Source organism: Chrysoperla carnea, chromosome 1, assembly GCF_905475395.1.
Source record: "Chrysoperla carnea chromosome 1, inChrCarn1.1, whole genome shotgun sequence".
Lineage (NCBI taxonomy): Eukaryota > Metazoa > Arthropoda > Insecta > Neuroptera > Chrysopidae > Chrysoperla > Chrysoperla carnea.
Genome location: NC_058337.1, coordinates 34,801,951 through 34,825,810, shown reverse-complemented (window position 1 = coordinate 34,825,810; position 23,860 = coordinate 34,801,951). Strand labels below are relative to the sequence as shown.

Here is a 23,860-nt window from a genome sequence, read left to right as displayed (position 1 = left end):
AAATATACACCAGTATACTGACCAGTGTTGCACACAACCTATAAAATATATTATGACAGATTGTCATCATTATATAAATATGCCATAATATATTTTATAGGTTATGTGTAACACTGGTCAGTATACTGATGTATATTCCAGAATACACCCGTTATTTCAACAGTTAACTTAGTCAATTGTTTGTTTTCACTTGTTTTAAGCTATGTTTAATAGACCTTTTCATTTCAAATACGATTTATTATTGTTTCGGACATACAGTAATAAGTTGGGCAAAGATAGAAGATAATTGTTATTCATTTTATCACATTAGTTTTTTGACAAACTGTCTGAAACAATAGGTGAACATTTTTTTAAATGAAAAGGTCTATGATAAAATGTAAATTTACAATAAGGGTCGATACCACTATATACCAATAACATCAGTTTACTTTTTAAAAGTTGGGCATTAGAAAAATTTATATAATTACTGGACTAATAAAATTCTTTATAATCTGTTAGATAATTAAAATTATAGCGTTTTCAAGCAATTTACTATAGCATTTTTAAAAATGGCGCACATAACTAATAAGACGAATAAATCCGATAAAATAGAACCATATCTATAATAAATTGATAAAACTATTTTTTTTGTGTATATTTATGTGATATGTACTTTATAGTGTATGTGTACGTGCAGTAATGGCGACCGGAGAATATAAATAATATAGTTATATGTGATATGTGAATAATAATTTGTTTCAAATCAAAAAACACAAATAATTGCTATTGGAATAATGTTATTCTTTACCAAAATAAATCAACGATTACAATTAATTGAATTGAATTTAATAAAATAGATTAAATATAAAATATAAATCGAATGTCAATAAGAGTACTTATGATGGCGTCAGTGAAAAAATAACTTTTGTAAACATTAGTGTGAATAGTTAATTGTTTTCAACTATGATGAAAACATATTTCAAATAAAATTCATTACAATATTTTATTATTAATATATAGTAAATTAAGTATTCAAAAAAATGGCTGATAATACAACAAACCAGGGAATACCCAGGTTAGTTTTTCTTAAGTTATTGATGTAACAAATGTTGAAAAACTTGGTGAAAAACATCTTATAAATACATTCATATAGCTTGAAGATGATTAAAATCATTGTACAAAGAATTATATTCATGATTGATTTAATGTTTTAGGATAATGGTCTTTCGACCTACTTGGGAAGAATTCAAAGACTTTTCGAAGTATGTCGAACATATGGAATCAAAAGGTGCACATAAAGCCGGTTTGGCTAAAGTAATACCACCGGCTGAATGGGTGCCACGCAAAAGTGGTTATAAATTGAGCGATTTAAAAATCACGATACCTGCACCTATATGTCAAGTGGTTACCGGGAAACAAGGATTGTATCAGCAGATAAATATTCAAAAGAAATCGATGACTGTACAACAGTATGCAGATTTAGCGAATTCAGAGAGGTGATTTCCAACTTTATATCATTTTAAATTATATTATATTAGTTTCCACGTCGCCATTGATTTTTATTATTCATAAAGCTCGTTAAATGTTAGATAGCATTATGTATTTTCAAATATTTTAAGGTCAAAATGCTAATATTTCTTAGCTTGTGTTACTTATTTGGACACAAGTCAACCTTTTAAATATCAAACTAAAAAAAATTCTAATAATGGGAAGAATTCTACTTAAAAACATACACTAAGTCCAACATATCCTAAGGGAAGTCAAAATTTTAACAGCCTGATATATTTTACATACTTTCCTGTACTTTCAAAATTATAAGATTAATTTTGAAATTCATATTATTAATGTTTAATTTATTAAAATAAATATTTTTAACTGAATTATAAAAAGAAACTTAATGAGTGCCGAAATATTTAAATGATAAAATTGCAATTATTTATTATAAAGTTAATTTTACCCGCATATATATATGGAAGTCTGAATGGCTCATTGTCAATTTATGAGAAAGTGGCGCTACACTAGCTTAATTTTTAAATGTGTACTACCCACAAGTATAAAACCAACTTTTAAAAAGCCACTAGTTCACTTTCAACAAGTGCACTTGTGACTTGTGGTATTATGGAAACGAACCTTTTTGAAGACGTCAACCGGTGCTGACTATCCTTTAATTAGACACTGCCGAAACTGTCTGGAATTATTAATAATTATTTGTCCGGATTTAATAATAATATGATAATGTTTATAATTTTTCTTATGTAGTTAGTTCAAAATTTTCTTTAGAATAATTTAAAAAATATAATGCTTTAATTTTTGATGTTTTTCTTTTGCATCTGCACATTTCTAATTTCTAACCTAATTATTATATGTTTATTATATGACGTTATAATTAGAAATCTGCACAAGATAAAATACCGACATCTTCAAAAAGGTTAGTTTCCATAATGCCACAAGTCACAAGTGCACTTGTTAAAAGTGAACTAGTGACTTTTTAAAAGTCACTAGTTCACCTTTTGCATTACCTTTTACTTCGAAATATAATAATTTAACTTTTTTTTTTCCATTTTGTGACATTTCAAACATTACAATGAATTTTTTACAGTTAGAAATTAAAATATTTTTTTAAAAACATTTTGTTATTTTTTGTAGATATAATACACCAAGACATTTTGACTATGAAGATTTAGAACGTAAATATTGGAAAAATATTACGTACGTAGCGCCAATTTATGGGGCAGATGTTTCTGGAAGTTTAACAGACCCAACCGTTAATGTAAGATTAAAAAAAAAAAAATCAATATATAAATTCATAGAAAGTCATAAGAGTTTGAAGTACAAATTCGTACATTTTGATACCCGAACAGTACCTATTATGAACACCCCATATAATTTTTAAGAACATATAGGAGCTACAATCGAAGACAAGTATGCGATAGTTTTTTTAATAAATTTACAATTCGCAATTTCTTTATTTGAAATACTGAAATCGTCTAATTAAAACATATAATTTTGCTCCGAAAGTGATTCCCCGAAGTTGACACATATTGTTAAAAACTGCCTTTTAATTATGTAAATGACTATTGTACTCAAAATCAACAAGAATTTATTTTACTATTTAAAGCTCGATTTATTTTATAAAAATGTATTTCATGAAATTATACCTTTCAAAATTAGGAATGGAATGTGAATCGGCTAGGAACAATTTTAGATTATGTTAATCAAGATTATGGTATATCCATTGAGGGTGTAAACACAGCATATTTATATTTTGGAATGTGGAAAACAACATTTGCTTGGCATACTGAAGATATGGATTTATATTCAATAAATTATCTACATTTTGGAGCCCCCAAAACATGGTATACCAATTTTAAAATTAAACTTTCAATTTTTATCCTAAAGTTGGATTATTTGTCTCAAATTTAATGAGTTCACAAAAAAAATGAAAACAATTCTTAAAGTATTCTTTCTTTACTTTCGTGGTTGAATATATTCAAAATCTCTTTAAGAAGACTATACTATTTTTTTTATTCAAATACCAATTCACAGAGAGATAAAAGTAAGGCTACGGACAAAAATCAAACATTTTTATTAAATGTATCTTGTTTCGTATGAAATGCAAGGTCTTAAAGAGCATATTTCAATAAAATATATTAATTAAAATATTGCGTGCGCATGATACACTGTTAAAGTTCATGATACAAAATATTTGAGATAAATCACGGGCTATTTTGTTTATGCATAATTTATTTAATATCGAAAAATACTCTTCAAGTCTTTCAATGTAACTATAGAGGTTTTGTACATAATGTTGGACATGTTTTGTACATAATGTTGGACAATGTTTTGTACATAATTGGATCTTCAAGACTTTTAAACTAAGGAGATGTTCAAGTATTACGTAAGCAAAATTCCTATGATTTTAGACCCCTTGTATAAGCCAAAATAAGAAAACGGCGAACCTTTCCATTCAAATGATAAGACGTAAGCATTTTTTCAAAAAACTACTTGAATCGAGTTATTCAATATTTCAATCGTCAGTAATAATTTTTCAGTTTTAACAATTATTATAGATACAAATTATTTTATTCTCAATGCAAAATTAGAGTAAATGAATGATGTAAAAGTTATTTATCTGAGTAAAAACCAAAATTATTGGTGTTGATAATTGCAATTCGTTCTCAATCTTTTTCATAACAATTTTTTCAGGTCTTCTTCAGGCCCCATTTTTATAATTTTCCCACAAATCGTTTAGTTTGTTTTTTTGTGTATATATACACCCGATATACCAGGGTGAAATGTTTCAAAGCATCAAAGAGTTTTTGGTACAAAACTAGATTATTATTATTATTTTGTGATACCATTACCACATTAAAGACTAACGAACATAAAAAAGTATATTTAACACCACACGATACTTTTCACTACTTATTCACAGTTTAGAAATTAATTACATTTAATTAATTACTACTTTTAAACTTGCATAGTAAAATTTTTATTTAAACTAAAAAAATAAAACAGTTGATAGACAATATTATAACCATAGAATATTATACATAGATAACGCGAGGTATATGCTAGCCTGTAAGTGGATGTGATATGATGAATGAGAGAGAAAACTGTCAGTTAGTTCCTATGTATCCTTGTCATAGTCATATAGTCATAGTCATAATCATATGATGCATAGAGATTTTGTGTAATGTAAACAATATCTAGCCAATGACAAAGATTAGACAAGGGCACATGAAAACTAACTCTATGTGATTATAACAGAGAACAATGAACAGCGATATCCATAATTATAGTAGGGTAGAGTAAAGTCAATTCTCAGAAAACTCATTTATTTATTTTTAATAATAATATTAATAAAAGAAAAAAGAGAAGAAATTCGAAATTACGCCATAATAAAATAATAAAAACGATTGTTAATTTTAACTATTAATAACACTTATTTTTTTAAATCTTACGTAAGGGTTATAATATCCCCTAAGCCAGAAAAATTGAACCCTCCCCTTAAATCTGCTTAAGTAATACTTGAAAGACCTCTAATATCAAACAAAAATATATAACTAAGATTTTTTTGTTCCTGTAGCTTTACATCACTCGCCCTGGGTTCTGGAATATAAAATCCCATGTATATGTGTGCATCATTCTTTGACTTAATCTACCTTGCCTTAGTTATTTAATACATTGTTGAATTTATACTATTTTTATGTGTAGGTATTCGATACCCCCCGAACATGGACGTCGTTTGGAACGTTTAGCGAATGGTTTCTTTCCAGCAAGTTATAACAGTTGCCAAGCATTTTTAAGACATAAAATGACGTTGATATCCCCTCAAATATTAAAACAGTATTCTATACCCTACAATAAAATTACCCAAGAGGAACGGGAAATTATGATAACATTTCCCTATGGATATCATGCTGGTAAGTTATCAGCCAACTATACATTTAAAATTTAATTTGTAATTATTTTGACTTTATTTTAAATTTCAATTATGTTTATAGGTTTTAATCATGGATTTAATTGTGCCGAATCAACAAATTTTGCAACAGAACGTTGGGTAGAATATGGAAAACGTGCTTCACAATGTACATGCAGTAAGGATATGGTAAAAATATCTATGGATACATTTGTAAAACGTTTTCAACCAGATCGTTATGAGAAATGGCTTATTGGTCAAGATATTGGACCACATCCAGAAGAGCCTAATAGAAATGTAGCTGCACCCCTACCTACAGAAAATGACATTTTATGCAACAAAAAGTATGTATTACTGTATATTTTAATTACTGTATATATGTCTCAGAATTCTTAAATCTTATTTCAACCAAAATTAATTTAAGATTTAAGTGATTGACATTTTGTTAAAGTAGTTGATCAATGTTGAGGCGGGAAACAGTTTAATCAAATCAGCAATCATTTTTGAATTGTTTTTTACAACTAATAAATTTTACTAAAATCGCGAAAGTAGATAGATATTAAGTTATAGAACCATAAATGATGAAATTTTCATATATGTAGTGACACCTATCGAATTTTTCAATTTGCGAAATTTTATTTATCAAAAATCCTTTAGTCATTTTGAAATTTGAATACTTTCAAATTTAGTATTTATTGAAATATAATGTAATTTTTATTTTAGCAATTCAGCGTTGCCACAGAGTTTTGTCGATGGATCTCAGTCGAAACGACATCCTATACATCATAAAAAGAAACGTGATATGTCATTTGCAGCAAGGTAATTTGTTTGTGTAATATACCGAGTGTCTAATTTGAAGCAATCCAACTAAATATTTCTTCAAAGGAGCGTTTTTGTACACAATTATACAAGTAAAAAATTTTCTGTGACGGTTTCAAGATCGTTCGAAATGAAAGTTATTCTTTATTTCAAATATAACTTTTGGAAAGATTTTTTCGGAAAAGTAAATTCGGCGAAAATCGAATGCAAAAACATATCCTATATTTTAATAATCTATACTTTTACAAAAATTTGTTTTGCAAATAATTTTAGATATAGCCAAGAGATGAAGACAAACTCGTAAGGACGTAGTTGGTCTATTTAACTCTTGTTCAAAATATTTTTTCGAAGTCAACATCCACCCCTTATCAGTTACAAGATGAGTTGATTGAATCTTAAAAGACAATATTAAATTCAAGAACACTTTCTTTACATAAATTTTATGTTGGTGTTTTTTAAAATGAACCACCAGTTTTTATAATTTATGATTATCTAATTTATTATTATTTTATATAGAAATCCAGATATTGATATCGATTCAGTGAAAGAAGATCCAAATATTCCAGCCGAAGTTCGTGCTGTATTAGATGAATTACAATTGGAAGATGAAGAAGATGAACCAACACCAGACGAACAACAATTAGAAGTACTTGAAGATATTTGGTTGAAAGCTGGAGAAATTGGTATGTTGTCGTTGTTTACTTGGAAAATTTGTCTTGCTTTTTCCTCAGATTAGAAACTTTCTTGGATACAATATCTTAATTCAAGGTTAGAAGATTTAAAAAAAACACGCAGGAAATAAATAAAATTTTTAACTTAAGTTTTATTAATTTTATTTTATTATATAACAAAATTAAAAAAAAAAAAAATTGACAGTCATAGGGACTGCCGATAGAAGTGAAAACTTAGAAATTTTAGTATAAAAATTTGAAATTTCATAATATTTGAATTTAAATTATCAACATCAATCTGGTTTCCACATCTGTTGACACTCCGAGCAACAATTATATGCATGTTTATATGATTTTTTATTATTTAAATATATTACGGGCTGTACAAGATTATGACAAAATAGAAATACAATTCAATTGAAATAACAATATATAATCATATGATTTTTAGATAGTATTTGTATTTACATAAATTTCAATATACTTGTTATATACGCATCACTAATGTTACACAATACATCAGCTGTATAGCTACAGATATACTGCTATAAGCTTGCCGGCGTGCGCACAGCATGTCGATGACGCGAACCTATAACATTTACCCCTATCAAAAAGTGCCCAACATCGCTAAAGAAGTTTTAATTTCAAAAATGTATTGCTGAAAATTTCAATACCTGTGTAACCCCATAGTAATCTTCATAATCTTTTAGAAAATGAAATTGATGCTGATGGCATTTGTGTTATTATTTTTTTAGATGTGAACCAAGCATCAATTGTAGATGCCGGATGCCGTGTTCGTTCTAAGTATAAGAAACGTAAATCAAAAGAAGATAGTGAATGGCATCTAAGCCAGCGCAGTCCAAGTAGAGTAAAACCTCGTCGCAAGAAAAAGAAATTTGGTAAACAGCAAGAACGTAACATTGAACAAGCAATACAAGATGCTATTGATAAAGTAATGAGCAGTACAGTAGACACAGAATCTGATGATGATTCGGATGTAGAACTCGTAGAAGAATCAACAGCATCGTCAATAAATTCAACGCCAATTAAGTCACCAGATACCACAATTACCGAAATAGACAGTAGTACAAATGGGACACCATTAAAATCACCAACCAAAGGTGAAAAAACACCTGTAATACATGTGACCAAAAACTACAATTATGTGACAAATAAACAAATTGTAACATCTTCGAATAATTCAAATGTTACTACGACATCTTCATCAAGTTCCGCAAAACATTCTCATTCATCTTCAAATAAATCACATCCCAGTGGCAGCACCTCGAGTGCAGGAAATACAAATCAACAGAAATCGGGATCATCAGTAAAGCCGCCAAATTTATTACAATCGGCTACATTGGATAAGAAGATTGGTAATTCAATATCACCAACTAAATTATCAATGGGTACAGTCAATTCAAGTATGTTGAATTCGTCATTAATGCAAAATTTAATTGCAGAAACGACTACTTTCAAAAATGGTAAGATTTAAAAAAAATATATATGTATATTGTATGCTTTATATTATCCATTCAAAAATTCTTCTGTAGCGAGGGAATACAATTTTTCTAATCTCGAGTTTTATTTATATAAAATATATAAAAGTTTATTCATGGGAAACTTTGAATGGTTATTTACTGGGGAATAATCTAAAATTCCATTCGATTGATTTCTTGAATAGATTTTAAGCAATATCTTAGAATCTATTTGACTAATTTGTAACATAAATTAAAAAAATTTCTACAAAATCGATGAAATGTATGATAAATAATACTGAAAATCGAATTATCAGGGAATTTTAAAAGGCTGATCCTATTTTTGTGTTCAGTACCTCAGTCGTCAAAAAGTTAGAAAAAACTCCATCCAGAAAATCTTTTTACATTCTTTATGACGATAATAGCAATTTTCTCTGAGATTTAAAAGGAAATTCAGAACAAGGGTGTGTAGTTTTCAGTAATTGACTGTAAGTAGCTGGGTAGTATGATGATTAATTGGTTCCCATATTATATCCAACACTATTGAGATGTTTACTATCCAACTAACCTGACAATAAATTGTTTGAACAAACTCAATAAACTCCTTTACAGGGCTTAAAAACAATAATTATAACCAGTAAAATGAATTAACCACTTCCAGCCTCAAGTTTAAAAGAGAAAAAAAAAATGCGGAATTCTATATATTGATAACAGAAATTTTAAGACACATTTTAGGTTATTAAATATTATAATTTACGGTGCGAATTTTAAAATTTAATTCAACACAAAAATTCTCTGTTATTATTAATAAACAAAGCTTTTTTTAGTCTTCATATATGTATTATTTTTGTTTTATGTACGATTTCTTAGTTATGCTCGAAAAATTGTTCGAAAACATCTATTTTTTCAATTATGACTTTTTTCCTAAACACGTAATGTCTTAATACATTCGTAACGTACAAATTTCTAGATTCAGTAAATAACAAGCCAAGTTCACCAACCACTGGGATAACAACCACCGAAGATACTGTCAGTAAATTACTTGAAAGTGAATCAGAACGTATCGGATTACATCGACATAAACATATAAAGAAACACCATCATAAAAAGCACAAACATAAGCATACATGTAAACATCGTAAACATTCATCATCAAATAATAAACATGAACAATCTTCACCATTATCATCATCTAAATATTTAAAACCTAACAAGAATTCACCAAAATCGGTTGGATCTTCAGCATCATCATCAACTAACACATTATCTAAACATGACATTGCAACTACATCGGGATCAAGTGGAAGTACTACTTCTTCGTCGATAACACAAAGTAAGTGATGACGATTTTTAATAAACTTGTATTTATTTTTCTTTACTAAAAACAAATTATAAAAGTCCATTCGCACATATCAGGAGCATTGTTAGTACTTTATCAAAAGCTTTGCGTGTTTGTTTGGCTATATAGATCCCAAATTTGCACAAGTTAATGTTAATTTTTCTTTGTTTAGTTAATGTTTAATAAGCATCTCATTTGTCATTTTGAATAAAAATGTCACGTCATTAAAAAATGAAAATACAGTTGGCAATAATAAATTATTATCTTACCTTATGAGCCATCTAGCTTACTGATGACTGGCTTATACTTTTCTTATAATTACCTTAACTTGAATTTAATTAACAACTGAAAATTTTTAATTTAAGTTCAATTAATTTCTCTTAACTATAAGTGATCAAAATGAGTATTAGTATTTTAACATTTTTTCCCGTAGGGACGATACAATACAGACACCACTGGATAAATGCACCTTTGCAATAAGCAGTAAAATATATCAAAAAATTAATTCAGTGGACTGTTTTCTTCACTTGTGGTTAACTGAGAAATTAATAAATATTAATTTAAAAATTTTCAGTTGTTAATTAATTACAAGCAAAGAAAATGGCTCTAAGTTAGCTATAAAAAAGATATATGCTAGTTAGATGGATGATATAGTGACTGCTATGGAACCATGATTACAAGTTGAACAATTCTGCAACATTTGTCTAAGTCATAACACATTTTATTGTATTTTTGATTATATTGTCCCTATAATCTATTATATATAATAAAGTCTAAAATAATGTAGTTCCACAAATGTTGTAGAAATAATTACGTAACAAGTGACAATATAAACGATATCATATATTCTAAAAAAAAAAAGCTTGTTACAAATAAAAATGACGCGTGTAGCTCAAGTTCATTTAATCGTGTAGATCGACGATCAACGCTATGACAATGTGTATTTGATTTAAATGTCAATGCACGTACGACGTTAAATTCTATATTGACTCAGAAATTACTATATTAAGTAAAGGGTAATTTTCGTCGTAATTATAAATATTTATTTAGTCAGCTTGAAAGTACGCTCTTGTACAGCATATTATCGCCAGTGATTATTCCATTTTATGAAACATATTGTAGGTGCACTCGGCAAAACGTACACCAAAGAGTAAATTAAAAATTGTAGTTATAATAAAACTAAGGTGATGTGCGTTGGTGATTTATCGTACAGATTCTATGAATTTTTTTACAAATCTGATCAATTTTAATCAAAATTGGTCACCTTGACTTTTGAACAATTTTCCCTGAACGCTTCGTACCGCTTGGAGGGAGGGGGGCTTCCCCCCTACCATTTCGATTATGTTAGTTCTTAAAGAGTAGAATAAAAGTCTTAATGGCCACATAACTTAAAACTTTTAGTTTCCAAGATATTTTATTTTGTAGTTGACAGACATTATGTTAAAAGCATATAGTGTTTGTGTATATACTATGAAAAGTTAGTTATTATGGTATTTATATGAGCGAATATTATTTAAAACTATCTTTTGATTAAGCGATGTAGTATCACGTAGTGTGTTATGCATTTTTGTCTAATGAACTATTTTCATAAAAGGACTCTTACACGTTTTATATAAAAATTTAACTCCCGAAAAGTTAGTATTTAGTTCAATGTTGTAGTTTGTAGTAACCTGGCCACATGTCTCAGTGGCTACGTAGATCTAAAATTGATAGTCTTGAAGTTTCAGAGCGGAGGAAGAAGAAAAAACAATAAAAAAAATTAGGATACAGTGGCGTCTAATTTAGTCAAATTGGTTGAAAAAATGTTATATAACTACAAACAAGTTTTAAATGTTATCGTAAAATATTCAACACGCGAACTGATTTTAAAATTTTAACTATTTAATAATTGGAAATTAAGCTTTAATAATAACTGGAAAACATTTAAATAAAAGTCATCTTTTTCTGGAAAATAAGTATCTCAATGTACAAATCTTTCGAATTAACAATAAAATATAACTTATTTATCTTCAAGTTTTCTTCTTAATAATTCCCATGCCATATCAGAATGTTTTTCTAAAACAATATAATCAAAAATCTATTTTCAATTTCTAAAAGAAAATATAAATAAAATAATAATTTAGGCGTAAAATTCGTTAGGCCACTATAAGTATTCATAGTTATTTCGAATAGTAAAAACTTGTGTTTTATTTGTTAGTTTTACGAACATATTTTATGGGAAATAGTTCAGTAATGTTAAGCATTCTTCAAAAGTTAATTATCAGGATATTTTTTAACGCTTTGAATTACCCTTTACCTAAAAAACTGTTAACAGTCGATAATGGGCTTTGATTAAAGAATAATATATTCGAGCAATCCTTTCTTCATGCTTTGGTATCACTTCCCAGCAATAATTACACCACGCTATTAGGAACAGTCCACTTCATTTGATAGATTTCTGTTTACTTATATTATTAATTTTTAATTAAATTGAGTTTAAGGATTCTTTACAAATTAAAATGTTGAATATAGTCTTACACTTTATTTAGGCGAGAAGGGAGAGTAATGCCCTTCGAAATTTACTTGTATATGATATCATAGGCATCAAAGCAGGCGAATCACAAAAGACACGAACGATTTCATGTAAAACGATGCTTTTATGAGGTAGAAACCCGAAAGCTACCTTCATAAGAGGTAGAAGATGATCTGAGGTTTAAAGAAGATGCAGAAAAAATGAGGTTAGAGGCAAAGGTGGATCAAATAGAATTTTGTGGATCGAAGGTGCAATTGGTCAACTTTGACCATTAATTTACATTATCATAATTTTTTTACTTAATTACGAAACCGTTTAAAAGTGCTGCCTTGTTTGTATATCTTATATCAATCGTAATTTTACAGTTAAACCAAGAAATAATCGTAAATCGCCGCAGTACAGATGAAAAAGTTCCATTATAATCAACCTCATACTTTTAGGTAAAACCGTTTGCCACTAACCCTGCACTACAATAGATACTTTCACTTTTTTGGAACCCCCATTTCTACTCTATTATCACTGTTGCACCTGTCTCTAACCCTCTTGATAGAATCTAATTCTTCTTTAAAGATATTCAGGAAAATGAAGAGAAGGGTCACTAAAAGTAAAAAAATTAAAAATAATTAAATTAAAAACTACTATTAAAATATTCCACATAATGGGTTTAATGAAAAATGTTTCATGTTAAAATTTTAAAATTTACAGAAATATTGTATCTATAAAAATTTCAGTTAAAATTTTTTATTTTCTAATTCTTCATTGGAATAGGTTGTTAAAAATAAAAATCTTCCAGTGTGTTTTATCTATTCATTAAGAACTATCAGAATTAATAATTACAGAAATTTTAAGTGAATTCCATTTTCCATAAGGTTTCTATCGATCGCCAAACGATAGTCATTCATTTTCAATTAAACTGTTTTATCGTCAAACGTAATTAAAAGATTATTGCGATGCACCACTTTTTTAATGACTGTATATATTATCCCCAAAGAAATCTATTAATCTCTTGGAACGTATAAAACTCGATTAGAATTATTGGACTCCAATCTCTAAAAAATTTTTAATTTTGTGATTAAAACTTTATTACTCTTTAGGTAAACCCACAAAAAATGGATTAACTTCACCTCCGTCACAAACAAATGGAACAACAGTAAGCACAAATAGTGTTATTTCATCTTCATCGCCGACATCTTTCACGACCGTAACATCACCAATATCAACCACTTCTGTTCTTAAAACAGCTCTATCTACTCCACCAACGGTATCTGTTCAAACAAATAATAAATCGACACCTCCTGTATTATCACCGGCTATACCCAACTTAAAATCAACAAATAATAACATAATAGCATCTGGTGAAAATTTCCGAAATTCAATGCTAAAATATAATCAAAAAGCTCAAGCACAAGCAGTGAAACCGCCGATGATAACAGTAAATACAACACGACCATTTATGAATCCCCGAATGAGAGAACCTGCCTCGTTCCATGATGCCTTCGCTAAGTTTTTAACGAGTGATTTAGAACCAGTACCGCAATACGTGACTAAAAAGGATACAAAAAAAGTAACGAAAAAAGAACCACCGAATATGATGTCACAACCACCACAATTAGAACGACAAACACCAATGCCACCAATCTTAACACACCAAGCTACCGCTGCTCCAATGATGGTATCACCACCGCTGTCTTCTACCATAAATGGTAATCACAAATATTTACAACAATATTATGATCCAAATTTATACTCGAATCCAAATTTAAATCAAACAAATATAAATCCAACGTCTACACAAAAATTACAACATATACAAACAATTCGTAATTATACAGTAAATCGTGTGAATATACGTGCAATAGCGAGTGTACATGATCGTATGTATCCAATGACATTACAACCAATTGAATTAAGTACAGTAAAACCTTTTGTTATAACTGATTATGTAACATGTGTACCATTACAGGTAACAGTGACAACAACAAATACAAATAATTGTACAACAATAACAAATTCACAACAATTATCACAATGTGTAAGTAATTTTTTTGAAAATTTTAATAACAATTGTACTAGTCAACAAAATCAACAACAAGAAAAAAATATTGATAATTGTGTTGTTAAGACTGATGATGATGTTGATCATAAAGACATTTTTTTAAATAAGACTGAAAATTTAGTAAATAATTATTTTAATTTAACAAAAAAAGTACAAAATAATCATGAAAATTTTGACAAAAATTTTATTTGTAATCAATTTGTGACAACACCAACATCAGTAAATCATGACCAAGAAAATTTAAATCAAAATAATTGTAAAGATGAAATTAAAACAGAAATACCTAGTGTACAAAATAATATTAAATCAGAAGTATCTAGCGTTCAAAATGACGTTAAATCAGATATAAGTGTATATAATGATATTAAATCAGAAGAAACTAATGAAAAACAAGAAACAAAATCAGAGATACCTACTGTACAAGGAGAAATTAAATTAGAAGTATCTGATGAACAAATGGATGCTAAATCAGAAGTACATACGGCACTAGAATATATTAAATTAGAAGAACCTAGCAAACAAGAGGAAGTTGAATCAGAATTACCTAGTGAACAAGAGGAGTTAAAAAGTGAAATGAAATCAGAGGAACCTTTTGATGCAAATAAATCAAGCGTATTAGTTGAATCAAAACCAGAAAAATCTAGTGTACAAGATGAACCAAAATCAAGTGTATCTCAAGATCAAAATGAAAATAATTCAGATGATGAAAATGAGGATGGAGAAAAAGACATATGGGAAGAATTCGATCAACCTGATGGTACAAATCCCGAATTTGATGTATATGTTAAAAAATATTTAACAGAAAATCAACATTTAAAAGAATTATGTGATAATTATAAATGGACTAAACATATAAAAAAACCGTTACCTGCGAAAGAAGTGAATAATTTACAAAATTTCTTTTATATAAATTTCTTCGAAGATTGGTGTACACGTTTAGATAATTTAAGTATAAAAAACGAAGATGCAACAATTTCAGAACAATTAACAAGTATTGTTAATATTAAAAATACTGAGTTAAATTCGTGGATGGGTTATGATGGATATTGTAATAATCGTCTCGATATTAAAAAAAAAGTACAAACTTTGGATGAAAATATCTCCACATCGGTTCCACCGATTGATATTAAGAGTGAACCAATAGACCGAGGCTATGATAAACATGAAATAAAGAAAAATGAACCGTTAGCATTTATAGATCTTATTAGTGATTCGTCAAGCGGTGGTGAGTCATCTTCGGATATAATTACGATAGATGTAAAAGATGAAGACAGTAATAGTAGCGTGGAAATAATTGATATTGATCCTATTGAAATATCTGATATAAAAATAAAAAATTCGATAATTAAATTTGAAGATGGTGAAGACGATGATGATGATGATGATGTAGTGTCCATGACATCATCTTCATTTTGTAACATCGTCTCCAGTACAAGCAGTAGTGATGAAGATATTAGTTTAGCACAATATTCTAGGCAAATGAAACGGCGCTTTGATGATATAGATGAAATTACATCATCTAGTGATTACTTAATACATAATAAAAATTTACGTAGTAAACGAGTTAAAAATATAATTGATTCAGATTCGGATTTAGAAACATTAGCGAGTAAGAAAATTGGTACAACAAAAAATATAGAGAATTTTCAAATTTTTAATAAATCGAATTTAATAAAAAATGGTACGACTATTTATAAAACGAATTTAAGTATGAATGAGACACAATTAAAAGATTTAACGATACGATTAACGGATTGCCAAAAATATAAATCCGATTTACCTAAAACGAAATTAATTACATCCGAAAAAGAATTACCTGAAGTCACCTCAACGACGCCAATAAATTCATTTGATGATGACGATGAAGAAGAATCGAATCTTTCATCCGATAAAAATGATAAAGATTTTCGTGTAAAATCGGCATCACGAACATCAACAATTGTAAATAAAAATTTACGAGTAAAGTATAATAATAAATCGAATAATTCATCGTCAAGTAGTGATCAGCGTAAACCTAGAATACGTATGACATTACGTAATGTTAAACAAAATAATGGAACAAATGTCCGAAAATGTAAGATAAATTTACGTCCAAAATCATCCAAAAAATCTACAGTATCGACATCCGAAACATCGTCTCGGAGTAGTAGTAGTAGTAATGTTGTGCTCGACAAAAAAGTTAAAAAGGTATGTGGTAAATATATAATTTTATTTCAGTTTTTTAAATTAGATAAAAATCATATTAAGCCCTAAGAACTTTTGGGGACATTTTCGAAAGCATTTCAGGAAATACTTGAACCACGGACTATTAACCCGGTAACATTGAAATGGCTACACAGAGGCCATTCAATTTAAATTTTATAAATTAATATGTCAAACTTGGTGCTATGGGCTACATAGTTTTGAATAGCTTGAGATATTGTTCTCACATAGATAATTTCATGCGCCACTAGATCGTAGATGGAACATTCACCACTCATTAAGGATCTTCCGCCGGTTCTAGAATCAGAGTGGTAATTTTCTAAAACTCTGGTAAAAGTCCAGGAATTTTATTGACAGAGAAATGATTGAAAATTTAGATGGATCGAAGTCGAAGTAATTGTTATTGGACATAAATTCATAGAATCTGTGCAAAATCGAAGTATAAATTTATTTAGTAAATTTTAATATAAAATTGATACGTTAGTCCAAAGTATCGTATCATAACGTAGTAATTTGATAATAAAAAACATTGGGGAAGTATCTCATTATTCGATCATAGAACATAAAATATGCTTTAAATCTTTTTAAGTGTGTTTATCAGTTACCTCACTCACATCTCCTAGAATGTTGGAGAAATTTTTATAAATGAGATGCTCCGCGTGTTATAGGCTATTTGATACCAAAAGCATGGAAATTTATTTTTACAAAATAAGCTGTTCTCCACAGCTTTGCCACATGTATTTTTATGTATGTAACTACTTATGAATACAAGTATTTGGACTATTGCTATAAAAATAATTTTTAATTTTAGGAAAAACCAATGTTAAAGGTTAATGACCAAATTTGGGGGAAGCATAAAAATGGACGATATTATCAAGCTGTTATTACGAAAATTGAAGATGTAGTATTTTATAAAGTTATTTTTACATGTGATGGAAGTTTTTCAGAAGATGTTTATCCAAAAGATATTGTTGTAAGTAATGTGAAATAAATTCAATATCAGAATTAATAGCATTTCCTTTTCTTGATAAAAAAATTTTTTTTTATAGAATATGGATTGTATTAAAAATGGTCCTCCGAATCCTGGAACACATATAGACGTTAAATGGACTGATAATAAAACATATGACGCAATTTTTAATGAAATAAACGAACAAAAATTGTACCATGTGAGTAACAAAATTTCATCAATTTTATTATTCCATGTATATATGAAATATACATAGTATATTAAGTTTAGTCCCAAGTTTATAACGCTTGAAAATAATGATGCTAGGAAAAAAATTTTGTCATAGGTGTTCATAAAATCACCTAATTAGTCCATTTCTGGTTGTCCGTCCGTCTTTGGACACGATAACTCAAAAACGAAAAAAGATATCGAGCTGAAATTTTTACAGCGTACTCAGGACGTAAAAAGTGAGGTCAAGTTCGTAAATGAGCATCATAGGTCAATTGGGTCTTGGGTCCGTAGAACCCATCTTGGAACCGTTAGAGATAGAACAAAAGTTTAAATGTAAAAAATGTTCCTTATAAAAAATTAAACAACTTTTGTTTGAAACATTTTTTCGTAAACATCACTGTTTACCCGTGAGGGCGCAAATTAGGCGGAAATTTTATAGTATGTTCTATACTTGAATATCAGTTATGTATGTGTCACATGTATGTATGTGTTATGTATAAAGAAATCAACACTGACTATGCATGGTATTTCAACAATTAACTCAGTCAATTGTTTGTTTTCGCTTGTTTTAGAAACGACTTTGTTTTAAATATTACATAAAATTCATATTGTGTTTAAACTAATGCAAATAGGCTCTCATTTCGAATTTTTTTTTTTTAAATAATCGGTTTTGAGCTAAAATTATTTGTATTAAAATTACGAATGATTGTGATCAATTGCTAAATATTGTCGTTAACATTTCAAAACTTCTTAAATATACGAATATATATTAGAGAGTTGTTTTTAACGCCTGAACTTTTATTAATTGAGGCTGCTTCTCGTTTCCAAATCTCTATAAAGGTGAAACTGTTATTTATAATCAGAAAAAACTTAATAAGAGATTTCCGATTAATGAATATTTGCATTCGATTGTATTACACATTATATTTTGTTAGTTAGACACCCTAAAATTTTTAAACTTCTATAAACCGTATTAATAAAAATTCGTTATCAATTGTTCGTCGAGTTGTTTATCGATAATGCTTTTATAAAATGTAAATAATATTTTTGCAGGTGAAATTTGAAGATGAGAAGGAGCGAGTTCTAAGACGTGATGTTATTTATGGTTTAGATGAAGATATTCCAAACACAATTAAAAAAAAATTGGTAAGTGCAGATGAAAGTACCGATTCGTCGTCTAGTAATAGCGATTGGTAATATCAAAATTCAACACCCTTCTTTCTTTCTTTTTTTAAAAATTGTTTTAGTTAAATTTAAATCATGTCTAAAATTTAAAGTTTTATGTTATTATTTTTTTAACTTTTTATACGTTTTTTTACAAATTTTTTTCTTTTCCTTTTTTTTAAATTTAACTATTGCAAAACAAAAATCAATTGTAAATAGGAAACATAAATCGGATGTAAAATTTAAGATTTATAAAACACAAATTTAAATTCTTAATTTAATTGCCATATTTTAAGATTTTAAATTTAAATTTTATTATAGACAAACAAAAATGCGTGTATTATTTTTAACTAATTTTTTATTAGTATTATTTTTTTATTTTGGTTCGAATATTATGTTCTTTTTTTAACAGTCTGTAGCAACCGATATGCGTAATAGAGATCATCTTTATGATTTAGAAAAGCCATTAGCTCGAGTTCGTAACACACGAAATAAAAAATCATGGAAATACGACGATTGTATATTTTAGCAAAAAAAAGGTTGGTGTTATTTCATCACAGAACTCGTTTATTTTGTTCATTTGTTTTTTATTACCTTTTCTAATATTTATTAAAAGTGAATCGAAAAAGAATTAAGCCGTATATTTGCACAATGCAAATATACGGCTTAATTCTTATTTCAAAGTGGTTTATATTAAACATTTTTTACAGTATTATTTGAATTGATTTCTATGAATTTCGACAAATTTGTAAATATTTTCCATCTAAAATTTATTGAAGAAATTCAAATAATATCTAAACTTTAAAAATTATTAATTTTCAATTTGTTTCATATACGTTAGTCCACACACAGTTAGTTCAAACAAGCATCTCTTAAATAAACTGATAATTACCTTTAGCCGCTATGCTGTGGTTCACCCGTAAGAGCTTAAATATTTAATCAAAACAAAACAACATTCTGTAGTTTAATTTATAATAACTCAAGGAGTACACTTTTATCAGTCATGAAAAAATATTTTTATGTAGTAAGACACCCGACAATATTAATGAAAGTTTTTTCAAGGAACAATTTTCACATAAAACTAAATTTTATAAATATGGTTACTTTAATTCAAATCCATCGTAAAGTTTTTTCACAAAATTAAATTATAAGAAATGAATTACATATTTTTTTCAAATAATTTCGATCGAATTATTCGTAGTGAGAATGATAATATACAATTATTTCAGGAATCACTTGATACATAAATCCACAAAACTATATGTAAATTATTTATTACTACTTTCCCGAGCACTAATAATCTTAATAAAAGCTTTGAAAGGGAACATCACAACAGGCGTTAAATTTATTTTAAGAGATGGTGAATTTTATTTAAGATGATATGAATCCATATTCGATTCACATAATTTTTTAATTTATTTAAAAATATTTTTCCTCTGATATTGTAAATAATATTTAAAAAAATACAAATTCAGGATTTGTGAACCTGAAAAATATTTTTTTGTCTCTTTAGATTTTTAAGATACAATAATAACTAAATTTTCTTTAAATTATGATAATTTTTAAATGTATTATTATATTTACGTAAAAAAAATAATAATAATAAATTACCGGTATCTATTATTTCAATTTTACACATAAAAAAAAATCAGCTGTGTGTAATTTAGATTTTGAATATTATTATTAAAAATAATAAACAATAAAGAACAAAACAAAAAAACAAAAATAATAAAAAAAAAATAAAATATATATTATAAAAAGGTGATTTTTTTATTTAAATTAATCACAAAATAATTGTAAAGTATTATAAATATTAAATTTTAACAATAATTTAGAAAAGTAAATATGAAAAATTGTGTTAATTATTTGTCATTAATTATGTTTAAATGTAATCCGTTTTTTAAATGTAAGTAGATGGCAAATGTTTTTTGTGACTTATTTAATATTATTAATACAATCACCTATAGTTTGTATACTCACGTTGTAAATAAGTTAAAATTAGAAAATTTATTCAGAATTTTATAAGTATCTTATTTTATAAAATTACCATTCATTATAAGTAACAATTTAAGTGCTTTTCAGGTTTATTTGTTTTTTGAGTGTGTTAACCAGAGACTACGTGAATAACGTTTATCGACCGTAAGCAAAACTAATTCCACCCATGAATTAAATATCTACAGGAATAATAGGTACTAAAGAGTGAAACCAAAAAAGTTGATACTCATTGTAACCGATTGAATGTAAAATTATATAAGAATAAAAAATATTTAAGTAAATTATGTTTTAGTCTAGCATAGTAAATAATAAATATTAACGTCATCTAAATTATTTTAAGAAGTTACCCGAAATTGCTTCTTTTTTAATTTTTAGCACCGATGCTGTGAATGTAAAACGATTAAAATAGATAAAATTACATAAAGAAAAAAAAAAGTGAATGTTGTTAAACCTAATGAATTCGGTAGAAATTAAAGTTAAAAATCTTCTGTACATATAGGTATAAAAGTCGGGTTGACAACGGGATATCTATATTTTCAGTTTATATAAATACGATTTACCAGTAGAACACAGAATAGTGGTAAAAACTAATAACATTATCGATAAGCGTTATCATTTTCATGGTCAGATTGACATGAACAAATTGAATGGTCTTAAAAATGGACGGAAAAACGCAAGGTGGGTAGAGTATATAGGTGTGCTTGTACCATGGTTTTATTTTGAACTATTTTTGGATTAAATACAGATTAAAACAAAAATCGCAGGATTGCATTTTTTATAATTAACAAGTGAAAACAAACAATTGAGTTAATTGTTGAAATACCACGTATAGACAGTGTTGATTACGTAATCGCTTGTTTTTATATGTCAAGTAAAGAATTATAGCCACTTTTATTAGATAGCCACACATACATACATGCCACACACACAATACATACCATATAATTTGCGACTTAACAAGTAAAAAGTTATGTTTCCGAAAAAATGTTTCAAACAAAAGTTATTTTTTTTGTAAGGAACATTTTTTACATTTAAACTATTGTTCTATCTCAATAATTTCAGCTTGATATCCCTTTTCGTTTTTGTGTCGACAGACAGACACCTATTGATAGCTGGGAGTTGCAACGAGCCAACTAGCGATAATAATTTGTACTAATTAAAATCAGAAGAAGCTCCGAACTCAGTAGTTACAATTTCGACTACCAGGTACTTACCATTTTTTAAGGCCAATAAAAATATTCAAATTCAAATCAGGTAAATCTCGCCAATACCAAAATTTTGTTCGTAACATCAATATTTTTATGTGTAACTTGGGACTAAAATTAGTATACCTTGATATATTTCATATATACATGGTATAAAAATTATTTGTTGTAACATGATCTTCAAAAGTTTAAGAAGGAAATATTTTAATAAAAATTGTTAAAATTCTATCCGAGCATATTTTTAAGAGCATATAGGGCAGCTCCTGGAGTATTAAAAAACATAAAAAGCTCGGATATCCTAGATAGTGAATGAAAAATAAAAAATATATATAGCGTTAATATATATGAAAAAGTTGACCTCTTAAAAAATTGTGTTCCCGATTTATAACCCCCGAAGAGTCGTGTTCTATGTTTGACCGCTATGTGTGCCTGTCTGTGGCATCGTGCTCCTAAACGGATGAATCGAATTTGAATTTTGTTTGTTTGTTTGAATATAATTTAACGGAGAACGTTCTTAGTTATGTTTCAAGTGCGAGATTTAAATATTTTACAATTTTTTAAAATTAATTAAAAAGAACCTATTTTGTAAGCCGTTGGAAATAGAACAAAAAGTTAGTAAAAGTTAATTCTTATAAAAAAATTAACAACTATTGTTTGAAATATTTTTTCGTTAACATCACTGTTTACCCGTGAAGGCGTCTAGAAAATATCTTCAAAAAATTTGCTCATTCAATCAAAAGAAAAAGGACCTATCTTGTAAGCCGTTAGAGATAGAACAAAAGTTTAAATATAAAAGTTATTCTTTATAAAATAAATAAACAACTTTTTTTTGAAATATTTTTTCCCAAACATCACTGTTTACCTTAGAAGACGCCTTGAAGATACTTTCAAAAATTATGATAATTTCCAAATTTTCGATAGTATTTTCTAGAATTTTTGTTTGTTTTCCGAAAGTGCTATCTCTAACGGTTTAAAAGATACTCAATTGAACTTTACGAACTCAAACTCACTTTGTACGCCCTGAGCACGATATAAAAAATTCTGCTTGATATATCTTTCTCACCTTGCTATGTATTTCATATATACGGGGTATAAATACTATTTAAAATATAATTATATGCTCAAATATTTTATTTTAGTGGAAAAATCAAGAGCACAAAAAAAAAGTGGTAAACTTTTCAATTTATGCCATAAAAAACACAATTCCACCTCGACCGTACAAATACATTAACTATTACGGAAATCTGAGGCCAAAACTCCCAGGCACTGGGCTAATATAATATTTTTCATTGTGATTAAAAAAGTTCCTCTGATTATAAGAAAACTAACTAATTACACGGGTTATTCTGTTTTTCTCTAATATTTCTAATTTTTAAACATTTACCAAGGTAATTAAATTTTAACTTCAATTATTTATTATATTTCATCTCAATTTCATAGTAGGATAACATGTCAGCTCTCGCTCGTTTTTCTTCTGCGTAAGAAATCGAAACCAAAGAGCATAGGATAGAGGAGAAGCAGCCCATATGAGCTAATGTAAAATCGTAGTATACGAGTTTCAGCGCCTCTACCGAGTCAGGCTTTCAAACTTAATAGTTAATAGTCACCCCCGCAAAGTAGTTAAACTTAATAGCCATACCCGCAAAGGCCTACAAACTTAATAGTTGATCGCCTCAGACTCCAGATGTCACTTATAATTATACTTCTGCTTCTTGTCTATCCTATAGTCTTTGATCGAAACTAAGAACATATATATGATAATAAGTGGGTTAGTGGGAACGCACTCTAATTTCAAAGGAATTGTTTCGAAAAACATAACAGAATAATTTCGATTGATG

At 27.9% G+C, this 23,860-nt stretch overlaps 1 protein-coding gene across 1 annotated transcript; it reads left to right on the top strand.

The window, feature by feature from the left end:
* Positions 1–823: 823 nt before the first annotated feature.
* LOC123302182 (serine-rich adhesin for platelets-like) lies at positions 824–20,294 on the top strand. The gene is made up of 17 exons (XM_044885054.1): positions 824–1,054; positions 1,194–1,475; positions 2,626–2,749; positions 3,151–3,335; positions 5,197–5,405; positions 5,487–5,745; positions 6,125–6,220; positions 6,737–6,903; positions 7,647–8,375; positions 9,340–9,702; positions 13,315–14,252; positions 14,448–16,463; positions 17,290–17,451; positions 17,528–17,647; positions 18,712–18,804; positions 19,235–19,361; positions 20,052–20,294. Exons 1-16 carry the CDS (start codon positions 1,020–1,022, stop codon positions 19,349–19,351), a joined length of 5,895 nt encoding a protein of 1,964 aa, XP_044740989.1. The 5' UTR covers positions 824–1,019; the 3' UTR covers positions 19,352–19,361; positions 20,052–20,294.
* The last annotated feature ends 3,566 nt before the right edge of the window (positions 20,295–23,860 follow it).